At 38.5% G+C, this 19,115-nt stretch overlaps 1 protein-coding gene across 2 annotated transcripts in view; it reads right to left on the bottom strand.

Annotated features, from left to right (window-relative positions):
• The window catches only part of syt14a (synaptotagmin XIVa), a 45,509-nt gene extending 29,061 nt beyond the window's left edge, over window positions 1-16,448 (bottom strand). The window contains exons 1-2 of one of the 2 annotated variants that reach the window (XM_071471421.1): window positions 15,345-16,448; window positions 1,830-1,877 (exon numbers count right to left, since the gene is read on the bottom strand). In XM_071471421.1, the coding sequence (XP_071327522.1) occupies window positions 1,830-1,877; window positions 15,345-15,357 (61 nt within the window). In that variant the 5' untranslated portion in view covers window positions 15,358-16,448. The remainder of the gene's footprint in view (window positions 1-1,829; window positions 1,878-15,344) is intronic. The other variant, XM_071471422.1, reaches the window with a different exon arrangement.
• Between the last annotated feature and the right edge of the window lie 2,667 nt (window positions 16,449-19,115).

Raw genomic sequence — 19,115 nt, 5'->3', positions numbered from 1 at the left:
ACAAAAAACAAATGGGATAACCCAAATTATTAAACACACACACACACACACACACACACACACACACACACACACTTATACAACCAGACCATTCAGCTGGCTCATACACTGTGATAAGCACCCTCTAAATTCACTTGAGCATTTTGTTTTTGGTTGAAAAAAGTCTCATTTACATCCAGAATACCATGGCAGAGAGGCACTAAGTACAGAAAATGCAAAATTATAATTATTCTAACCTTCCTGATTTGTTAAAAGCTTGTTTTTGTAACTGTAAGCAGTTGCAGGATTATCATGACCTTCTATATCTGCAGCCACATCGAAAACAAATCATGTCTACTCACCACAACAAATAAATATGTAAATGTTGCAAATTATTTCTTTAAAATTATTTGTATATTAAAATTATATACAGGGTAACAATTAAATCTTACTTAAGGAAATATAATAGAAAATAACTCTGTAAATTGTGTTTTTAAACAGGACTTAATACATTTGAGAGTAAGTATTTTATACACAATATACAGTAACATAATTATTGAGTAACAACAAAAAATTGTAAAACTAAAATACAAAGTTAAATATGGAAATAAAAATATAATATAAGCTGCTTTTTATTTTTAACATGGTGAACATTATTGTTGCTGGGGAATAAAACATTAGGTGAAGCCTGAGATGAAAGGTGAATCTCTTAGCTATAGTCATGAACACTTCCAGTATCTGTATGTTTTTAAAATTATAATAAAAGGTAATGGTAATGTAGTTTTGGGGTCCAATATGAAATCAATCAAACCCTAGATTATATAGCAGCTTTATGTCCTGTAATATGATGAACATTATAGATGTTAGGTGCATACATGTACGTTCACAGCTACTTTTTGGCTGTGAAGAATATCAGTGTCTTGTCGGAGTAATTTTCTTAAACTAGTTCCACCTTCACCCACTACCACAGTAAAATATTACTTATACATGGGTTGCATCATTATTAACAAGCTAATAATCTAATAATTTCATATATAGTAACTTCACACTCACAGGAGACTTCTTTCTCCAGAACAAGTCATTTTAGTTTTCATGATTTAAGTACATTTTACCGATAATTACTCTGTCCTTTCACTAAAGTAGGATTTTGAAGGCAAGACTTTTATATGTAATGAAGTATGTTTACATAGCCGTATTGGTACTTTTACTTTAAGTAAATGATCTTAACCACTGCCAGTAGTTACCCCATATGTATTTCATTGGTGTCTCATACATAGAAAATATAGTGTAACTTGCAGGCCATATTCTGAAGTCTTACCACCATACCACTGGGTAATCTGTAACACATAGTGTGTGGTGATTTGGTTAAGAAATACCAGGAAGAAAACTGTAAAACTACCTGATTCTATGGGAGTTGTAAGATCTAAAATAATCAGTCTTATCAATTTAATTATAATCAAATGTAACAAAAACTAAAAAAAAATGTGACTAGCCTCTGTATCCTTGACCACAGTGCAGACAGGATAACAAATATGTGAAAATTGTATATTTCATTCAGGAGTTTCTTATACTTGTTCTGACTTGTGAAAATGTGTCTGAAAGTTAATTCCTCTAATTTTATAGATAGTTTTATAGAAACAATAAACTTAAGAAATAAGCTCATAGAACTCAAGGAGGTTGCAACAAACAGCACATCCCAACAACAGCGACGGCAGCACGACAGTGGAGCAGGAGAACGAGGACGAGTTTTAACGGTGACAATTTAACGGTGATAAATGCTGATGAGGAAGGTGGAGTGGGAGGAGCAATGCGGGGTCAAAGCCGACCTCCCGAGCTCTGATCTGCCCTACCTTTTCTGACGCAGATCAGCTCATGTACTCCACAGTTACGCTCGCCACCTGGAAAGACAATGCAGTTTCAATGAGCCACGCTGTGATGGAGGGAACAACAGACAAACCGAACATAATGGAAACACATTTAAATATGTCTGTACATTTAGACACATTTCCAAAAAAGGACAGGATTAACACAGATAGAGGACACTGACAGAGACTGGGTGATGACAGTCTGTGTGGGTGTAGAAGCTGGTGTGTCACTGTCTCGTTTCTTGCAGTGCAAACATCTACACATCTAATACTTATTCAAGCAGCCTGTAGAAGGCAGTGACATGGACTATAATTGCATTTTCTTCTCTTAAGCCCCAGCAAGGCACTAATGGACAGTAAGTAAAAAGCCGTAGGTATTTATCTGTTCTAACTGCCCACATAATGTTCCCGAGTGTTTTAACTCCAGCTGATGACGGGTGTCTGTACTCAGCTTGATTTGTGTTATTCTGTGGGCAGAGGAGCAGTGCATTATGGGAGGCTGAAAACACTCACAAATACTGTGATAAGCTGTTAGTATTATGTGCTAAAAACCTGGATGCTTATACATGAGTTTATGTTTATTGATGTGTCACCTGTAAATCTTGTTCATAGTAACTGTCTTGGTCTGTTTAGGTTCACCTACCTCCTCAAACCTCAACTTTAACTTTATTTACATAACACATATACTTGGTTAAGATTCCTGAATTGAAGAAAGATGAGATATTAAAGGAACAGAAAAAAGCTGCTCATTTGCTGTTTCCCTCTGCTTCGAGTGTGCTAAGCTAAGCTAACCAGCTGCTGGTTGCTAATTTGTATGTGGCGGTTAACGGACAGATACTGCATTTGAGTGGTGAAGATCCTCTCGTCTAGAAAGTTCTCTCAAAATGTGAAACTACTTTTCATTCTCCACTGGATTCATAACCCACCAGCTTCCATTCACTCGCCCACCACTACTTTACCTTCCATTCATCAAACTGTCCTCAAACTTTCATCCCTTCATCCCTGGCACTCATTCATCCCTTCAAGTGATGTGGTCCGTCATTGTGAGTTTGAAAATTGCCCTTGAAATATTAGGTCAATGGTAAATGGACTGCTTATATAGCGCTTTTCTAGTCTTATTGACCACTGAAAGCACTTTACAATGTAGTTGGGTTAAACCAAAATATTTCACACAACCTGAAATATATGGCTCTTTCATATATTTTGTTACAACAAAATAAAGTGTATTAAAACAACATTTATTCCGCTCCAAACCAGAGCATTCACTGAACGTTGTGAGAGTCGATGTGCAGAATCTGACATTTACAAAAACCCACAGCGTGATAAAATCTTGTGTCTTTTATTGTGCATCTTTGTGTCACAGTTTACTGATTTTGCTTATCGCTGTTAGGAGCTGCACCAGGAGGCAGAGAAGATGTTTTACAGCATCCTCTGATGCCATTTGAATGCAACTCACTGGGCTTGCTAAAACGTGGATGGAAGAGGGAGGTCAGTGTGTGATCTGACTTTAGAAAGCATTGTTTTAAAGCCAGCACAGTTCAGTGGTCCTCATGCAGGAGCACACTCTGAATGTGAAGGGTGTCTTCTAATCTTGGTGCAATTCTTGGCAACATCTCTTCTATCAGTGTTTGATTTGATGATTACATAAAAGAGCAAACACGAGAACAGACGCGTCGCTGAATTTTGGAACAGTCCTGAATATTCAGAGACTCATTAACGGAACTGAGAAGCCAAATTACCAAATTAACTTCAGCTCTATATTAAATGAATGTTTGATGTTTGTATGCTGATTTTAAGATATCCCATATTGCAGATGTGTGGTCAGTGAAAGATTTAAGGTGGTAAATAAAACTGCAACAACATAACATGGGTTTGGGACTTTGAGTCTTTACCCTAAGTGTACTTCCAATAAGAAAGCACTCCCCCATTTCTAAAAGTAAAGCCTTTGCAGTAGGATACACTTAAGGCACCTTTAAGGTCTGAATTGGGCTTTCTGTAAATGGCCACTCAGCCAGCGGAGCTAAGTGTTCTGTCCTCCTGCTCTCTCATCTGAAGGGAATTTAGCAGGAAAAGGCTTCAGCTGTATTTCCTGTAACAGTCCATTTACTGTCAATACACTGCCTCTCTTATAGTCCTTTATACAACTGATTATGTCTGAAATCAGCATGACAATGGGGTTTGAACCTGGACTTGCTGGACCTTGCCTTTCAATGCAAGAAAGCAGAATATCTCTACTGACAAAACACCAGCATCTCACCAGTCTTCACATCAAACTCTGATCAAAACATGTCACTGAACACCATCACTGTGAACTTCATGGCAGTGCTACAGGAAAAGTCAGGGGACCATCAAAGTCAGAGGGATTCATCCTCTAGATCAGTGGTTCCCACTCATGGCCCACTTGAAAATCTTGAAATTGTTTGGCGGCCCACATCTGATCCCATGACAATACAGAGGCCAAATTCAAGTCTTCAGGGCACTTTTTATTTTAATGATAACTATTGAACATTTAGGGATTGAACTGAAAGCAGGCGAAGCTCTTCACAGAAGACAGAAGAGAGATCACTATCTGTCTCTTGGCTCTCTTTCCTTTGAATTGTACCTGTTGCTAACCAGCTATCCATTTACTCCAGTTTTTGCCATGGATGTAATCTTTTAGTTCTCAATCAGACTGAATATAGCAAACAGGTGGTCCGGCCTGCGACAACATAAAAGTTCCTTTCATGGGCTTATCACAGTGATAGGCCTTATGTTTTTAAAGATCATTTTGTTTTATTTTAAAAACATCCTTCCATCCATCAATCTATAGCACTTATCCATACAGGGTTGCGGCAGGGATGGAGCCAATACCAGCTGAGGCGAGGGCGGTGTCCACCCCGGAGAGGATGCCAGTCTATCACAGGGCCAACATTTAAAAACACACACGCGCACACACGCACACACACACACACACACACAGATATATATGTTTTTACATCTTTTTACCAAAATTTTAATGTTTTTGCCGGCCCACTTAGAATACTTTTGCGCTCCACCTGCGGACCCCGGCCCACAGGCTGGAAACCACTGCCCTAGAGAACATGAATATCTGTAGAAAATCTCATGCCAATCAATCTAATAGTTGTTATTGAGTACGATGTTTTAGTCTGGACCAAAGAGGAACTGACCGACCAGGCCATCCATAGTGAACAGTGCTGCTTTGTCAGTTAAAAGTTTGACCACAGACGCAGCATCAACAGTATTTAGTGGGGAGGCCGCATTTCTACCCATGTCCTCACTGAGGTCCTCTGTCACTCTGAATTTGATCAATCACCGTGCCAGCTCTGTGGCCTGGAACCACTGTCTGCCAGCTGCAGGGGTGTGAGCGTCCAACAGAGCACTGTGAGGTCGATACCTCAGACAGAGAGCCTTTACACAGAGCTCACCGTGGCTTTCCTCACCAGACAGGCTTCCAGACCGACTGTAATTCAGGACTATTACTCACACTTGTGAAGGCCTCCCAGTCTCTGAGCTCTGCTGCAGCCTCTGGGATCTGCCTACAGGTTGAGTTTTCAAATAGCTCAGGCTGCCATCAGCTGTGACACTTATAAGATTTGTACAGTTCTGAACTGAAGCTGCAAAAAGCCGACAGCAATGAAACAAGTGGCGTAACTGTAGTGTGAAGGTCATGGTCATACCAGCACATGACCTTTGCCTCATGGCTAATTTTTCACAGCAAGCTAAGGTTTGACCTGTGAAATATTGATATTGTCGCAGAGGTTGAACAAATGCATATTTTCAAAGAAAAACACCTGGAGTCAAATTATGCCTGACTTATCTGATAAATCTATATTAGCAAAGATTTTAAATTTAATTGGTAGCAGCAAAATACAAATTATCAGAAATAAAGACTTTTAACCACATCCGATTAGGAATCTGTGTCTAACGTCAGAGGGATGTTACATTTTGGTTAAAAATTAAAATATATCAATGTCAGCTGTCGTCAGTATTCTACGTCACATTGTCCTGACACTGAATTTTGGTTCCTGGCGTCACAACCTACATTCAACCAAACATCAACATCTAACTTTGCTGGTGGCCAACTGTGTGCCTGCAGGGCAGTCACATTCATACAATTCAAAACAGTCCATACTAATGGACTGTCCTTATTAAAAGTCACATCTATATACACACAGCCAGTCACTGTAAAATGTCATGAATGTAAAAGCATGACTTTAAGCTGCTTTGTTCTTATGCTCATTTCATTTCTTGGTAATGTAAATTCTCATTATGGTATTTTCTGCTGTGTGAAGCTGCTCAGGCCCCTGTGGTGATTATTAACTCTTTCATGTCCCTAAGCAGTTTGTCTGTTTTTAAAAGAAGAGCTCTTCATTTTTTCCTTTTCTCTGAGTTTTTGTGGCTTGTAAAAATGATTCATTTAATCAATAACAATTGAGACAATTCACTGATCATTTAAGTCATTTGTGAAGCAAAATTGCCAAACATTAACATTTTACAGCTTCTCAATTTACTTTCTCGATTTCCTGCTTTTCTCTGTCTTCTATCATAATAAATAGAATATTTTTGTGGTTTAGACAAATAAATCCTGTTCAGTGTTATTCAGCCAACTGTGATGGGTGTTTCTTTATTTTTTTAGAAATATTATGCACCAAAATAATCTAAAATAACATTGAACATATAAATCAATACTGAAAATAATAATTTACTCGTGGTCACAGTAAAACTGGCAAAAATATCAAAGGTTCATGTAAACACAAACCAGTGTCTGTGTATAAATCTCATGTAAACAAAGCCACTGAAGGAAGTTGCGCTTCCACTACATGACAAGATTGTCTGGAAAATCTTTCTTGCCAAACCAGGAGAGAGTGTTGAGTGTTGTGAGGCGAGTTGTTGCTGTTGTCCAGCAGATCGATACAGCAGCTGTGTGTGGGAGGAAGCTCCTTCACTCCTCTTTCACTCACCACACACCATACTTGTCAAAAATATCATTTTCTTGTATGTGCTCTTGAATAAGGTACACCGTGCTGGTTGCTCATATCGAACTACATGCTAGAAAACTCTTTTCAGTATTCTACAAATAGAAAAAAATGCTCATATTTTAGCTGTAAAGATGCCATTCCTTGCCACTCTATCTACTATTTGTGTCTCAAAACAGAAAGCTGCCTTTATCACAGTCATGGGATCTGATACAATATTTCTTACAAAACAAGCAGTATTTTCATTCCCTGATGTCTCACCTTAATTACCTAAATATATCAAAACATATCATTAGACCATAAAATAAACAAATTAAGGCATTAGTGGGAAAATACTTGTGCATTAACATACTTGTCAAGAACAGATGGGAAAACCTAATGTGAACAAACTGCCAGTTATACTCATTAATAGATAAATGTAGGCAGCTAGTTTCCTGAAGATCTAATCCACTCAATCTTTGCCTGGACTCCCTTCAGACAAAGTAGGGAGGTAAATGTTTCACATGCAGTGCTGTCCAAGACAAAACACACACACACACACACACACACACACTCCAACCTGATTACTATCGTCTGGATCATGAGTCAAACAGCACCTAATACATCCAAAACGTATCCATCCCATGGAGCTATTTTCTATATATTTTTTTGTCAAAATTAAGAAAAAAAATTTGGTACGTTGAAATATCTGACCTACCCTCAATGCAACAAAAATAAACAAGGAAAGATTGATCACATAAATATGCACAAAAATCAGTCCTGAACTCCACATTTTCTACACCGTAAATAATGAATTGATTAGCTGATGAGAAGAATATTAATTAGAAACTAACCGAGAAAGTAACTGTTAGTTTCAGCCCTAATTCTTCATGACTCTATGAAGTTAGGGGGTATGATCAGTCAGCGAACTCCCCAACATCCTGATGTCAAAGAAATGGCTTCGCTGACAAATGAGCTGTTTTAAATCCTCTGAAGGAAAATCGGCAAGATCAGCCTAAAAGAATCTGACTCATATTACAGCCAAACAAGACCACAAATAAATCCCTGGCTGACAGTGACAAAATAATCAGACAGGGCTGCACTCAGTAATCTCCTTTCCCAATTTTTCAACACTCAAATGGTCTGTTTAATTTTTGAATGTTTAAGTGCCCTCCCTGTCTACCTGTGATTCTTTTATACTCTGAAAAGACAGTACAGGCTCCTAAAACCTTGACAGTACATGGAGACAGTGACGTGATCTCCTTGAGTCTGAAATCAATTTGAAGCATAAGCTGTGATCAATATGTGCAGTTTCTGACTTCTTGTTTCTCACCCTCTGCTTCACCAGGAGTCATGTCTCACTTCTAAACTAAATGAAGGTAAAGTCTGTGCCCTCACTGTCTTTCCTCATCTAGACGTCTGGGTCCAGGCTAGCAGCATTTTTAGGGTTTGTCCCAGTTTCTTTAAGGAATCTCCTCTACCTGCCCCCTCTAATCAGACTGCTGAGGCCAACACGTCTGGGTTCAGGAGGGAGGGATGGACTGAGGCCGTGACACAGAAAGTTGAGCTGAGGAAATTGACCTGACAGGGATATTTGGTTGTTTGAGGTCAGTGAAGAGAATTTGCTGTGACACAAAGGAACTCAGGGAAATAAACTTGTGGTGTTGACCCCATTAAGTTTAAAACCTGTGCTACATAGACAAGGTTTTTAACATTAAAGTCTGGCAGTTTGGGAAATTCACTTTCACCTGTTTTTGCGTAGCGTTAGATGATAGATCATTACTCCTCTGATGCTCGTACAGCAGACATGATGCTACCACAAGCAGCTGGTTAGCTTAGCCTGACACAAATAACAGGTGGAAACAGGTGTACATAGCTAGCTGGTACTACATCCCTCAGCCAATTAGTTTAGCTTCACATAAAGACCGGAGTAAATTAACACGTTATACTGTATATTACATTCTGGCGACTTCTTGCTATAAAAATATGTTGTTTTTGCACTTTGGTTTTTGACCAAAATAACAAATTAAACAAACATAGTGTTTGCATTGCGATAAGTGAGCACTAGAGGTGGTGGTAGGTGGATATTCTTACCTTTGGGAAGAGCCAGGCTAGTTGTTAGTTGTCCAGTCTTTATGCGAAACTAAGCTAACCAGCTACGAGCAATAGCTTCATATTTACTTTTCAGACATCAGAGTAGTATCAATCATCTGACCGTATCTGTGAGAAAGAGAATGAGCATTTTCCCAAAATGTTTAAGTAGCCTTTAAACATTGAAGCAGGATATATGGACCTTTCGGTCACTTTAGGCAGCGGGACAATCTGTTAACATAATGACACATAATGACCAAATAAAGTTGTTCTTGCCAACACATTGGCAAGAACAACATTCATTTTGAGTCATGTTTCTGGCCACCTGACGAATTTAAGTCCAATGTTCACTCTGCTACCAGCTCGGTTTTGGTCTCCACCAAAGTCTAAGGGAAATATCTGGTGCTAGCTGCATGTTCACTAGCTAGTCACTAACTACATCAGTGTGCTGTCTTTTGCTGCGCAGGTAGCACACAGTTAGTGTATCAGACCTTTTTCCCTGAAACAAACCCCTTTCTGTCGCTGGAAACTAGGTCAATAAGACTGAATCAGAACACCAGAGTTGTGGGCAGTAAAACTAAAAGCATTAGCTTAAAGACTCTAAAATATAACAGGAGCTGCAGAGCTCTGCAGAGGCTCTTTTTATATTACACAGTCATTTGACCCATTATTAATATAAAAATATTTACAAGTGCAGCTTTAGAATTCTGAAATAAATGCATGCAGAAATTATTTTTACTTGAGTGGACTTCAGTTAAACATTAGTGATCCTCATCCTCATTAGTACAACATTGACAGATAATCAGTTTGTGTTACTCTATTTATTAGGTTACTTCATATCCTCTCAGCAATAGCAGTAATTGATTTACGAGGCAGACTGCTTGTCAGCAGCCCTTCACATGAGAATCACTCAGGCTCTTTATTGAAACCGGCAGAGGGAGGGTTTGTGCTACATCAGGTTGTTCATGAAACATGTTTGTGTTCTCATAATGAAAGCGCACAAGGAGAGCGACTTCAGAATAAGCTCAGCTAAGCCAATTAGCTGGTGGAGGATACAGCATGTCAACGATTAGCCAGTTTACCTGACAGCTCAGCTGTAAGTTCATAAAGCAGCAACATTTTCTACATCTGTACAACATGCACTGTTGCACTTGGTTTTCCTATGATGAACCTGAGAGCTGCGTGAAGTCACAGAGAACCATTGCTCCATATTACCAGAGCTATCCATAGCCCAGAGCGATGGAAGCACACTTTCAAAGTAGTGCAGTTGATACCTTATTTTTAGAGTTGACAAAGCCACATATGCCCAATTTAGAGTCAGAATATTCATTTAACAAACACTGTGAATCTGAAAATGTAAATGTTATTGTTAATCTTATTTCCAAATCAAACTCAAACTTCAGTGTCATATATCTGTAGCCTTCTACTGGGACAAACTCATCAACATCACAGTAATTGTATTAATTAACTAATGCTATCCCACTCAAAGAAAGATGAAATGATCTCAGTTAAGACTTTCCCTCTGATTCTTTCAATTCAGCTCCCAGTCTCCCTGGCCATGTATCAGCTGGAGAATCAATAATAAGCTGTACAAAAATCTTCAAAGTGACAAATCCCTTGCCTTGTCTCAACCAAACAATAGGCCCTGAGATGACAGAAAAATCTAATACACAGCAAAAACATTGTTGATGATGAGTCAGTACTTTGGGTGTGCAATCCATCTTTGCCCATGGGTTAATAGCACAGTGAGTGTTTATATTTGTGTATCCAGAGTAAAGTCACATACTCTAAGAACTACATGTTCATCAGATTCTCCACAGATCAAACCTCTGAGGTCCTGAGCAAATATGTTCTGGGAGTAATCCAAAGAGGAACCTTAACAAAGCAGATATAACTACAGAGAAGAGTCTAAAGCATCACAGAAAAGTGAGGTCACTGTTAACAGTGCAACAGGACAGCACATAAACAAGTCACATAATCCTGTTATTCATTAATCAGTTTAAGAATCAGCTAGATATGTGGTACTGGTAGGACACAGTGGGTAACAGAACATCTACCTGCTGCTGGAAACAGGAGTGATGGGAGCTGTGAGGGTGAAAAGAAACAGTAAACTCATGAAACAAAAACAACTGGCTGAAAGACGCTAAAACACTTTGTAGAGCTTAGGGGAGCAGGGCTGGTTATAATATGTGGATACATAACTATGAGGGATTTTTACACTTTACAAATCAACTGATCCATTGTTTATACATCTGTTTATAATTTTGTCATTTAGCTATTGTTGCAGCTTTAAAATTACTAACTAAATGTATATGGAAATAACTCCAGCATTCTTGGTGGGTTTGTCACCACATGCAACAGGTTTTATATTATGTATAGTCATTTTATCCATTGCTAATATAAAAAAATATTGATTAGAGCAGCTTTAATTATAACTGTCATAAATAAACAAGACCTTCGCTGTACTGACTGGAAGCCCACTCACTGCCTTTTAGCTTGCATGAAATCTTCTGTTTGATTTACGGGATGTGACAGGAAACAGTTTTACTTTGAAAGGAATCCATAACTCTATTCCAGCTAAACTCTCTCACAGCTCGCATTAGCACAAATGGTCCGAAGACATATTGGCTATTATCACCTCATATCCTGTTTCTTGCTCTCAAAAACAAGCAAAACAAGCAAAACGGTTCATGGGAAACATGAACTTAATGTTTTGAGAAAACCATTTACTTGTTTTCTATGTTTGTTTTTTGCATCAGGTCAAACAACATCTGTGATCTACCCATAAGACAATTAAATTTTGTTCATTGGATTTACCTAAAGTAGTTAAAAAAGATGCAAGAAAATGACCTAGATGGAATTTCAGTGAGATTTGGAAGAAACTGTCAAAATGTCAGCACGCACAGCTTCCCTGTTGCTGTAATTTTAACACATAATATTTCCACAGCTCAACACCCCCGGGTCTGCCTACTCTGTACTTGGCTTGAGCTCAGGACTCAACAACCACACATATTGAGAATACCAAGCGCACAAGCTGGGCTGCTTTTCGGTCCGCAGGCATAACCAGGATATGTGAAATCCATTTGGGCTGGCCGTCAATCTGTCTACAGCTTTTGACAGGAGCTGATGCATTGAGCTCTGGCCCAAAGCTGAGCAGTGGAGTCTGATGAGGTAGTATTTGGTCGAGTAAATTCAAATTTTTGTAAAATCTTCTCTTTTAAACAAATGAGGATGTGTTTTTGCAGAACTTCTAAAAGTTTGATTAGCATTCTTCCTTATTTTTATTTTCTATTGCAGTCACTTAATCAACAAAAAAGAGCTTTCGTGTGCACAAGCTTAGTTAAGTCACTCAGTGATCTCTTCACAGAGAGCCTGCTGGGTATATCCAATTAACAAGCTTAAAGAGCTCTGATATATTTGGTATTTAAAGCAGCACGCTGTGTTAATGGTAGTTTAAAGATGATGAGTCAAGCACAATATAAAAAAACAGACTTGATCACACAACTGAATGTCTGTGATCTATGTTTGTAAGACTCTACATATCTGCCACTTTGCTTTGAGGTATCATGATTATTTCTTAATTTCAGCCTAATGGTTATACCATTTGACATTTTTACAAGTTGTTTTTATTACGTTTCCTGCCATTTTTCTCCCACTCATGTGTCCTGGCTTTGGAGCTGAAACGATTAGTCAGCGAACTATTTTGAAAATCGATTAGTTTCACGCAAAAATGCTAAATATGTTCTTGCCTATCCAATGTGAGAATCTTTTCTTTGTAAATTGTATACCTTTTCTTTTTGGACTTTTGGTCGGACAAAACAAGCAACTTGAACAAGTCACCTGGGCTCTGAGAAGTTGCAACAGCCATTTCTGCACTGTTTACATATAAAAATAACATAGACAGTATATGGCATTTTAATTGACAATGACAAAAAGCTTTATGTTGAAGCTGCACTATGCTTTTGTATGCACAGTAATTTGTATTCAATTTTTATTTTTATTTTTTTTGTAGTTAGTGTCGGAACAGAAAACTTGAAGTGATGGAGCTGTGAAGTACTTGCATGTGTGTGAACTTTAAATGAGCCGACAACGTGCTCTCTAAATAATAGCACCTTCTGAATTCACGCAGTCACTAAAACATCACAGCAGCTAAATTAAATCTCTGCTCTGAAATGTCAGGCAGAACTCGTTCCCGTGTTTTTTGTGACACCTCCTGATGCTCATCCAGCCTAACATCACAAGTACAGACAGAAACACCAGCCTCCCACGGGTGTTGACAACCCGACCTCTGGACGCTGCAGGTGTCGGTCAGCCCCACAGCTGCTGTATAAATCTCAGTGGAGCCAACAAGCTGCGGTGAAATATTGCTGACAGGGGCTGCTATAATCATGGCCTTTCAGGAAACGGCACTTTGCTGACTAATGTAGTGGGAAGTTGAGGTCAGCGGGCGGGGTAAGACAAGCATCTAACTCAGGCGAGGTGTGGCTGTCTGATAAACTGGAGGAGGTGGAAATGAGGCAGGGTGAGATTAAGAAATTCGGAGGTAAGAAGTTGACTCTTGTGTTGCAGCCTGTGATATTTAACTTAAGTCATTTTAACTTAAGCTAATTTCCTCCTTTGGTTTTGGATGACTAATAGTAAAACCCTGAACTGAGGAATATATATAACATGAATTTGCTGTTATTGTCTTCATGTGCTTTTCCAAAACATGGAGAAAAAAAAAGATTCAAAACATGGGAAAAATATCCAAAAAGCCCTGTGTACTAATGAAAAATGAAGTTGAAAAGACTGGGATAAGATTTCTTTTCAGCATTTCCCTCCAAATGTCAAATAAACAAGTTCCAGATTGGCCACAGGTGTGACTGAGGTTCACTTTTCCAGATCCTCCTTCATACACTTGATGATACAGTGTATGTCTGAATTCTGCATTGTTGCATGTGATTAGCTAAGCTGAGAGGCCCCGCGTTGTTGGATGGTCTATTTGCCTAGTTTACAGAAAGACCTGGAGAGTCTACATCCCTGTGCCGGTTTCCAGAGGTGAACCCTGCCGTCCTCCATTCCTCCTGGCCTACATTTGTTCTTCCTTTCTCAAAAGACTGGTGACAACCTTAAACTTTTACAGGCTTCGGGCGTTCTACTGGCCTGTGGTGGTGAAGATGCATTTCTATACTGTGATTTGAACATTCCTGGCTGGGAAACTTGATTGTACTGTAGGTGATTCTCCGTCTCTCGCTCTCTCTTCACTCACCTCTCGTCACCTCTCTACTGCCCACTTATAAATTAACACATAAAACTTCTATTAAGATCCCCATCATACATTAATTCCACATTAAAACTTTTACTGTAAATTCAACATTTTACACCCTTTAATACAATGACACAATGTACAATAGTAACACTGACAAAAAGTTATTTTGGGGGCAAAAACATGTAACGTCTACATACATTGAAATTATATTCTACAGTGGATCCATATTTCCATGTTTCACCTTATGGCCATCATTAATCAGTGTCTCCTATATTTAGTTACAGTGAAGCTTTTCAAGCAACATTAACCATTGAAATTATAAAGAAGAGCTCTCCTTGAAGACTCAAATGCATTATTGTGGTATTTGTGTTAGAACAGAGCACATTTGAAGCTACTCAGATGTGTGTGTGTGTGCACTCTTTATTTAAATCAACTATATAATATTCCCTACAAGTGGATGGTATTTTACCAGAGCACAGCTTTTCATTCTGACTGAGAAGGGAAAAGGCCACCACTCTCTATTATTAAAAAACAGGTCATTTAAGATATACTGTCCCCTTTCCCGTGACTTTTAAAGCAATGTATTCTGCTGTTGCAAGCATTATGTTCAAACTGATAAACTAAGCACCAAAGCTGCTTACAACCTGTTAAGTTACATAAGCAGAGAAAGGAGTAGAGTGAGTGCACACCTCTGGAGACAGTGCAGCCTTGAAGGAAATAAAAGAAATTAAAACACATGAGAAAATCTGGTCTGAAAACTTGGCACCCACTGACTGAAACCTTAAACCCCAGTCGGTCTGAGGTTTGCTCCCGTTAATCCAAGTAGTAAAGTACAGGCTACATATCGGCCAGCCGACATGTGGACACAACACAACGAGCACAGCAAACACACGGTGTCATTAATGTAGTGCAGTTTAGATAGCGGAGCTGTCCTTTCAGCACCACCGTGAGAAACACGCTGAGCAAACGCCGATTCAACGCTGCTCTGCCTCCTCTACTCTCACCCAGCAGAGGAAAATCACCGCTTTCAAGAAATGAAAAAAGAAAAGAAAAAAAAAACAAAAAACTTTGCTGATTCCAGGCAAAGAAAGCGCCATTCTCCTGAAATCATCCCCACTTTCTCTCGCAAAGAATACACCTATGGCATGTATTGTTTCCAGCTGAAGTTAATTACAAGCAGAGGAGAGACGTTATTGGCCTACTTACCATCAATCGCCATGATGTTCTGTTTTGGCTTCAACCAACGCGGGCGGTGAAGAAGGGGGAGCGGCCCACTGCGCGGCTGAGGGAAGGGGGAGGCTCACGGTGTGGTACGGTCCATGAGACACCGCGGAGGAAGCTGGCTGTCGGAAGCAAGTGCCGTGCACAGATCTAATATATAATTTACAGCTATAGAAAACGTGCTGCTCAGGCTCCATATATCACTTTAATAGCTCAGCAAAAGATTCCACGCACTATTTATTTATTTAATAATGTACAGTAGCAACCCAAAAGTTTACTTAATCCAGCTAAGCAACATTATCAAACTACATTGGATGAAAATAGGCTACATCTTAATAATAGTAACCCAAACGTTAAATTAGTTCTAAGGTATAATACCAGATTATATTAGATGCTAATACATGTTAATAATGATGATATCAGAGATGCTAATAGCCTACAACTTAATATTGTAACTTAGCCAACCCAAAAGTTAAAATTACTCAGCTAAGTTACATTATTAAACTGTATCAGGTGCTAATGCAGCTTAATAATGTAATTTAGCCAACCCAAAATATAATTCAATTCAGCTATGATCCTTTAATAAACTGTATTATGTAGTAATACTGCTTAATAATGATGATAGCACAGAGGCTAATTCAGTTAATAATATATTTTAGCTAACCCAAAAGTTATTTAATTCAGCTATTTTAATACTTTACATTATCTGACAAGAATATCAGATAACATATTCATATGCTAATTCGATGCTATCACATTTAATACTGTGATCTAAATCAACTTACAACTACTAAAAAGGGATCGAGGCATACAAGGCATCTCTTTTAGCCAACCCGCAAAACTAAGACGAGTTCAATGCTAATAGCCTGCATAGCCAACCAAAAAGTTAATTTAGGTAAGCTATGCAAATGTACTTACTACAGTTTAGAAATGTTACTTAGACCTAATTCAACTTTTGTGATATCTACTGAAAACAGGAATCTATATATCCTGAAAAATGTAATTTGTCCTGAGCTTAATGCAATTTAGTATAGCCAAACCAAAAGTTAATTTAGATACTTTAAGATATAATATTAAGCTGTATTAGCATCTAATACAGCTTAATATTGTAGTTTAGCTGACCTGAATTGACTTTTGTGATACAAAAGACTATATATGGAATATGGCTTCTTCCTTCAATGGATTTTATTCTGTCTTTATTCTGTCTGTGAGATTGAAAGTGAGAAAAATATCCAACTTAAAGTAAGTACATGCAAAAAAAAAGAAGCAAAGGAGATTAGCTTTGTGCAGACATTATTTTGTTGTATATTTTTCTTCTGCTGCAGGTAACTGGTCAAAAAATGTACTTGAGGGAAATGCTCAGCTCCCTTCAGCATTGGTTCTGAGTCCCGCTTCAAATGACTCAGTGCTGCTGGTTCACCCACTGCCTCGGCTGTTAACCATCCTCTGATTGCTGATGGCTGGAAGAAAAACCAGCTGAGTTCTGATTGCTGCTCTGACAATCAGCAGCGAGTGTTTGTGTCAGGCCTGCAGAACCAAAGAACAAGAGCCTCTTCCCACACTCGCCTCGCTGTCAGTCATCAGGCATTCAGGCGGAAATCCATCACAGAAGGGGCAGATATGAATTTCAGCACCGACGGTAGCCTAAATACAGCAGAGTGCAACACAGACACACTGTTCAGAAACTACCTGTCAACAGTTAGCCAAACAGCAGCCTTTGCTGGAAAACACACAGTAAATTTCAACAGGACGTCTCCATGTACTAAATATTATACTAAACACCATAAGGTGACGTAATCTGGGAATGCAAATGTGTCTCATGGTGTAATGGTAATCTTAAAGGTCAGGTGAACTAATAAATACGGAACTGGAATTAAATATTTATATCGCAGGCAGGAGGCATCATCGCTAATGAGAACATCTGATCAAAGCTCATTGGGGTGTTTTCCACAGCAGCTGTGCTTTTGCAGAGGGATAGATGTATATTCAAATATTACCTGCTTTTTATTGTACATTCAATCCTACAAGTTGCACACTCCCAAAAGCATGGTGCAACCGCTGTGGAAGGATTTTTACCTTTGCCCTTCCTGAACCTGCTTTTAATATTAATGAGACAACACAAACACAACTTATAACTCGCAAATTATCTTGTAATCATTGCCCCAGTACTCTGTATTTATTCTAGTCTGATCAGTCTGTGTTGCTACTATCTAACCACATTGTAATTAAGCTTATCGTACTATTGCAGTCTTTGTAAGTCAGAAAAATACTGTTGCCTGCTTATGTTCATCTCTGGCTGCCCAAAATATAAACACACACTCCATTGTACAATGAATTTCAGTGCCATTTCATCATCCTTAGAAAACATGCAGCTGTTCCATTGTATGGATATTAATAAGAACCTGTTGTTGCAATAGAATCATAAAACCCATTAAGTTTCATTTTGAGATTCAATTTATACCCCAGTGCCGTCATCAGGTTGCCATGGATACATACAGCAGCTGCTGAGCTCTACCTTGTGGTTCCCCGTCAAAAACATGAGCAAATGTTACCCAATCGAAGCATTCGTAACACACTACCTCTGCATCCTCATTCTGTTCCCCATCTAATTTTAGAAACCCCATTTTCAGTCGAACAGAACTGTGTGTGACAGTATCTGGTGTGCATTTAAAGACTTGTGATACACTGAAAGACAGATATGAAAGAGGCTGAGAGATACGTACATGAGGCACATATGTGAAAAAATACTTAAATACATAATATAATCTGACATGAAGTTTAAGTAGCATTACCTCACATGAAAGGACTCTAATAGAAAGATGTGATGGCTGATGAAAGCTGCGCAACTCAGCTCAGGGAGGGCAGAGGAAATCATTATGTTTTACAATTACAATACAACACAATTTCCTCGCCTTATTAGTACAACATGAAGATGTCTGATTCATGTGTATTTGCATGACATGCTGCAAACAGTGAGACTAATAAGATTAACAAAGTTAAGACTTCTAAAACCAACTATAAACACCTCTCTGCTGATGAAAGACATTGATTTCATTTTTCCCATTACGGTCTCATTTGCTCAACGAAACAGGCGCATCATCCAACACGAAGAGGGGAAAGTCACTAATAATGGATAAATATAAATTATTTACTAACTTTAAGCTCTATATGCCTTTACCTCATTATCAGTGGGGTTTTTTTGCCCTTAAGATAAACCAATATTGCCTTGTGACCCCTTGTCATAGGTTCTGTGTCTATGACCTACAAGCAATTCAATCGAGGAGTGGTTTTCCTCTCTCAGATTGCTTTATCTTAATTATCTTTAGTGGCTTTAAGGGCAGAAAATAGTATTTAACAAGAAGAAAGTTAAGATTAGATTCAAGAATAAACACAGTTTTGTATATGATACGTTTTTTTTTCTCATTTTCATCTCTCGACCTACTACAACTACCCACTAATTAAAATACATCTAATACCTTAATTTTGACATAATAACAGTTTTAATGAAAAAGAAGAAATTAGCAAAACATGTTAGATGAGTACTAGTGGCTTCAAATGCAAGTTTGGCCCAGTGTGTTCAACCTCTTACCATGACCTTTACATCATACTGTCGATACACAAGTTCAAAAAAAATATTTATGCATTTTATTTAAATATGAATGATGCATTTGGAAACAAATAACATGTTAGAACTGTCTAAAACTACATTTACTACAAATACACCTGTTTGTATGAGCACAAACAGGGTTTCACCTG

Source organism: Trachinotus anak, unplaced genomic scaffold (genome assembly GCF_046630095.1).
Source record: "Trachinotus anak isolate AG129_WGS33_773 ecotype Australia unplaced genomic scaffold, CSIRO_AGI_Tana_v1 ptg000033l, whole genome shotgun sequence".
Lineage (NCBI taxonomy): Eukaryota > Metazoa > Chordata > Actinopteri > Carangiformes > Carangidae > Trachinotus > Trachinotus anak.
This window is presented reverse-complemented; position numbering and strand designations above follow the sequence as displayed.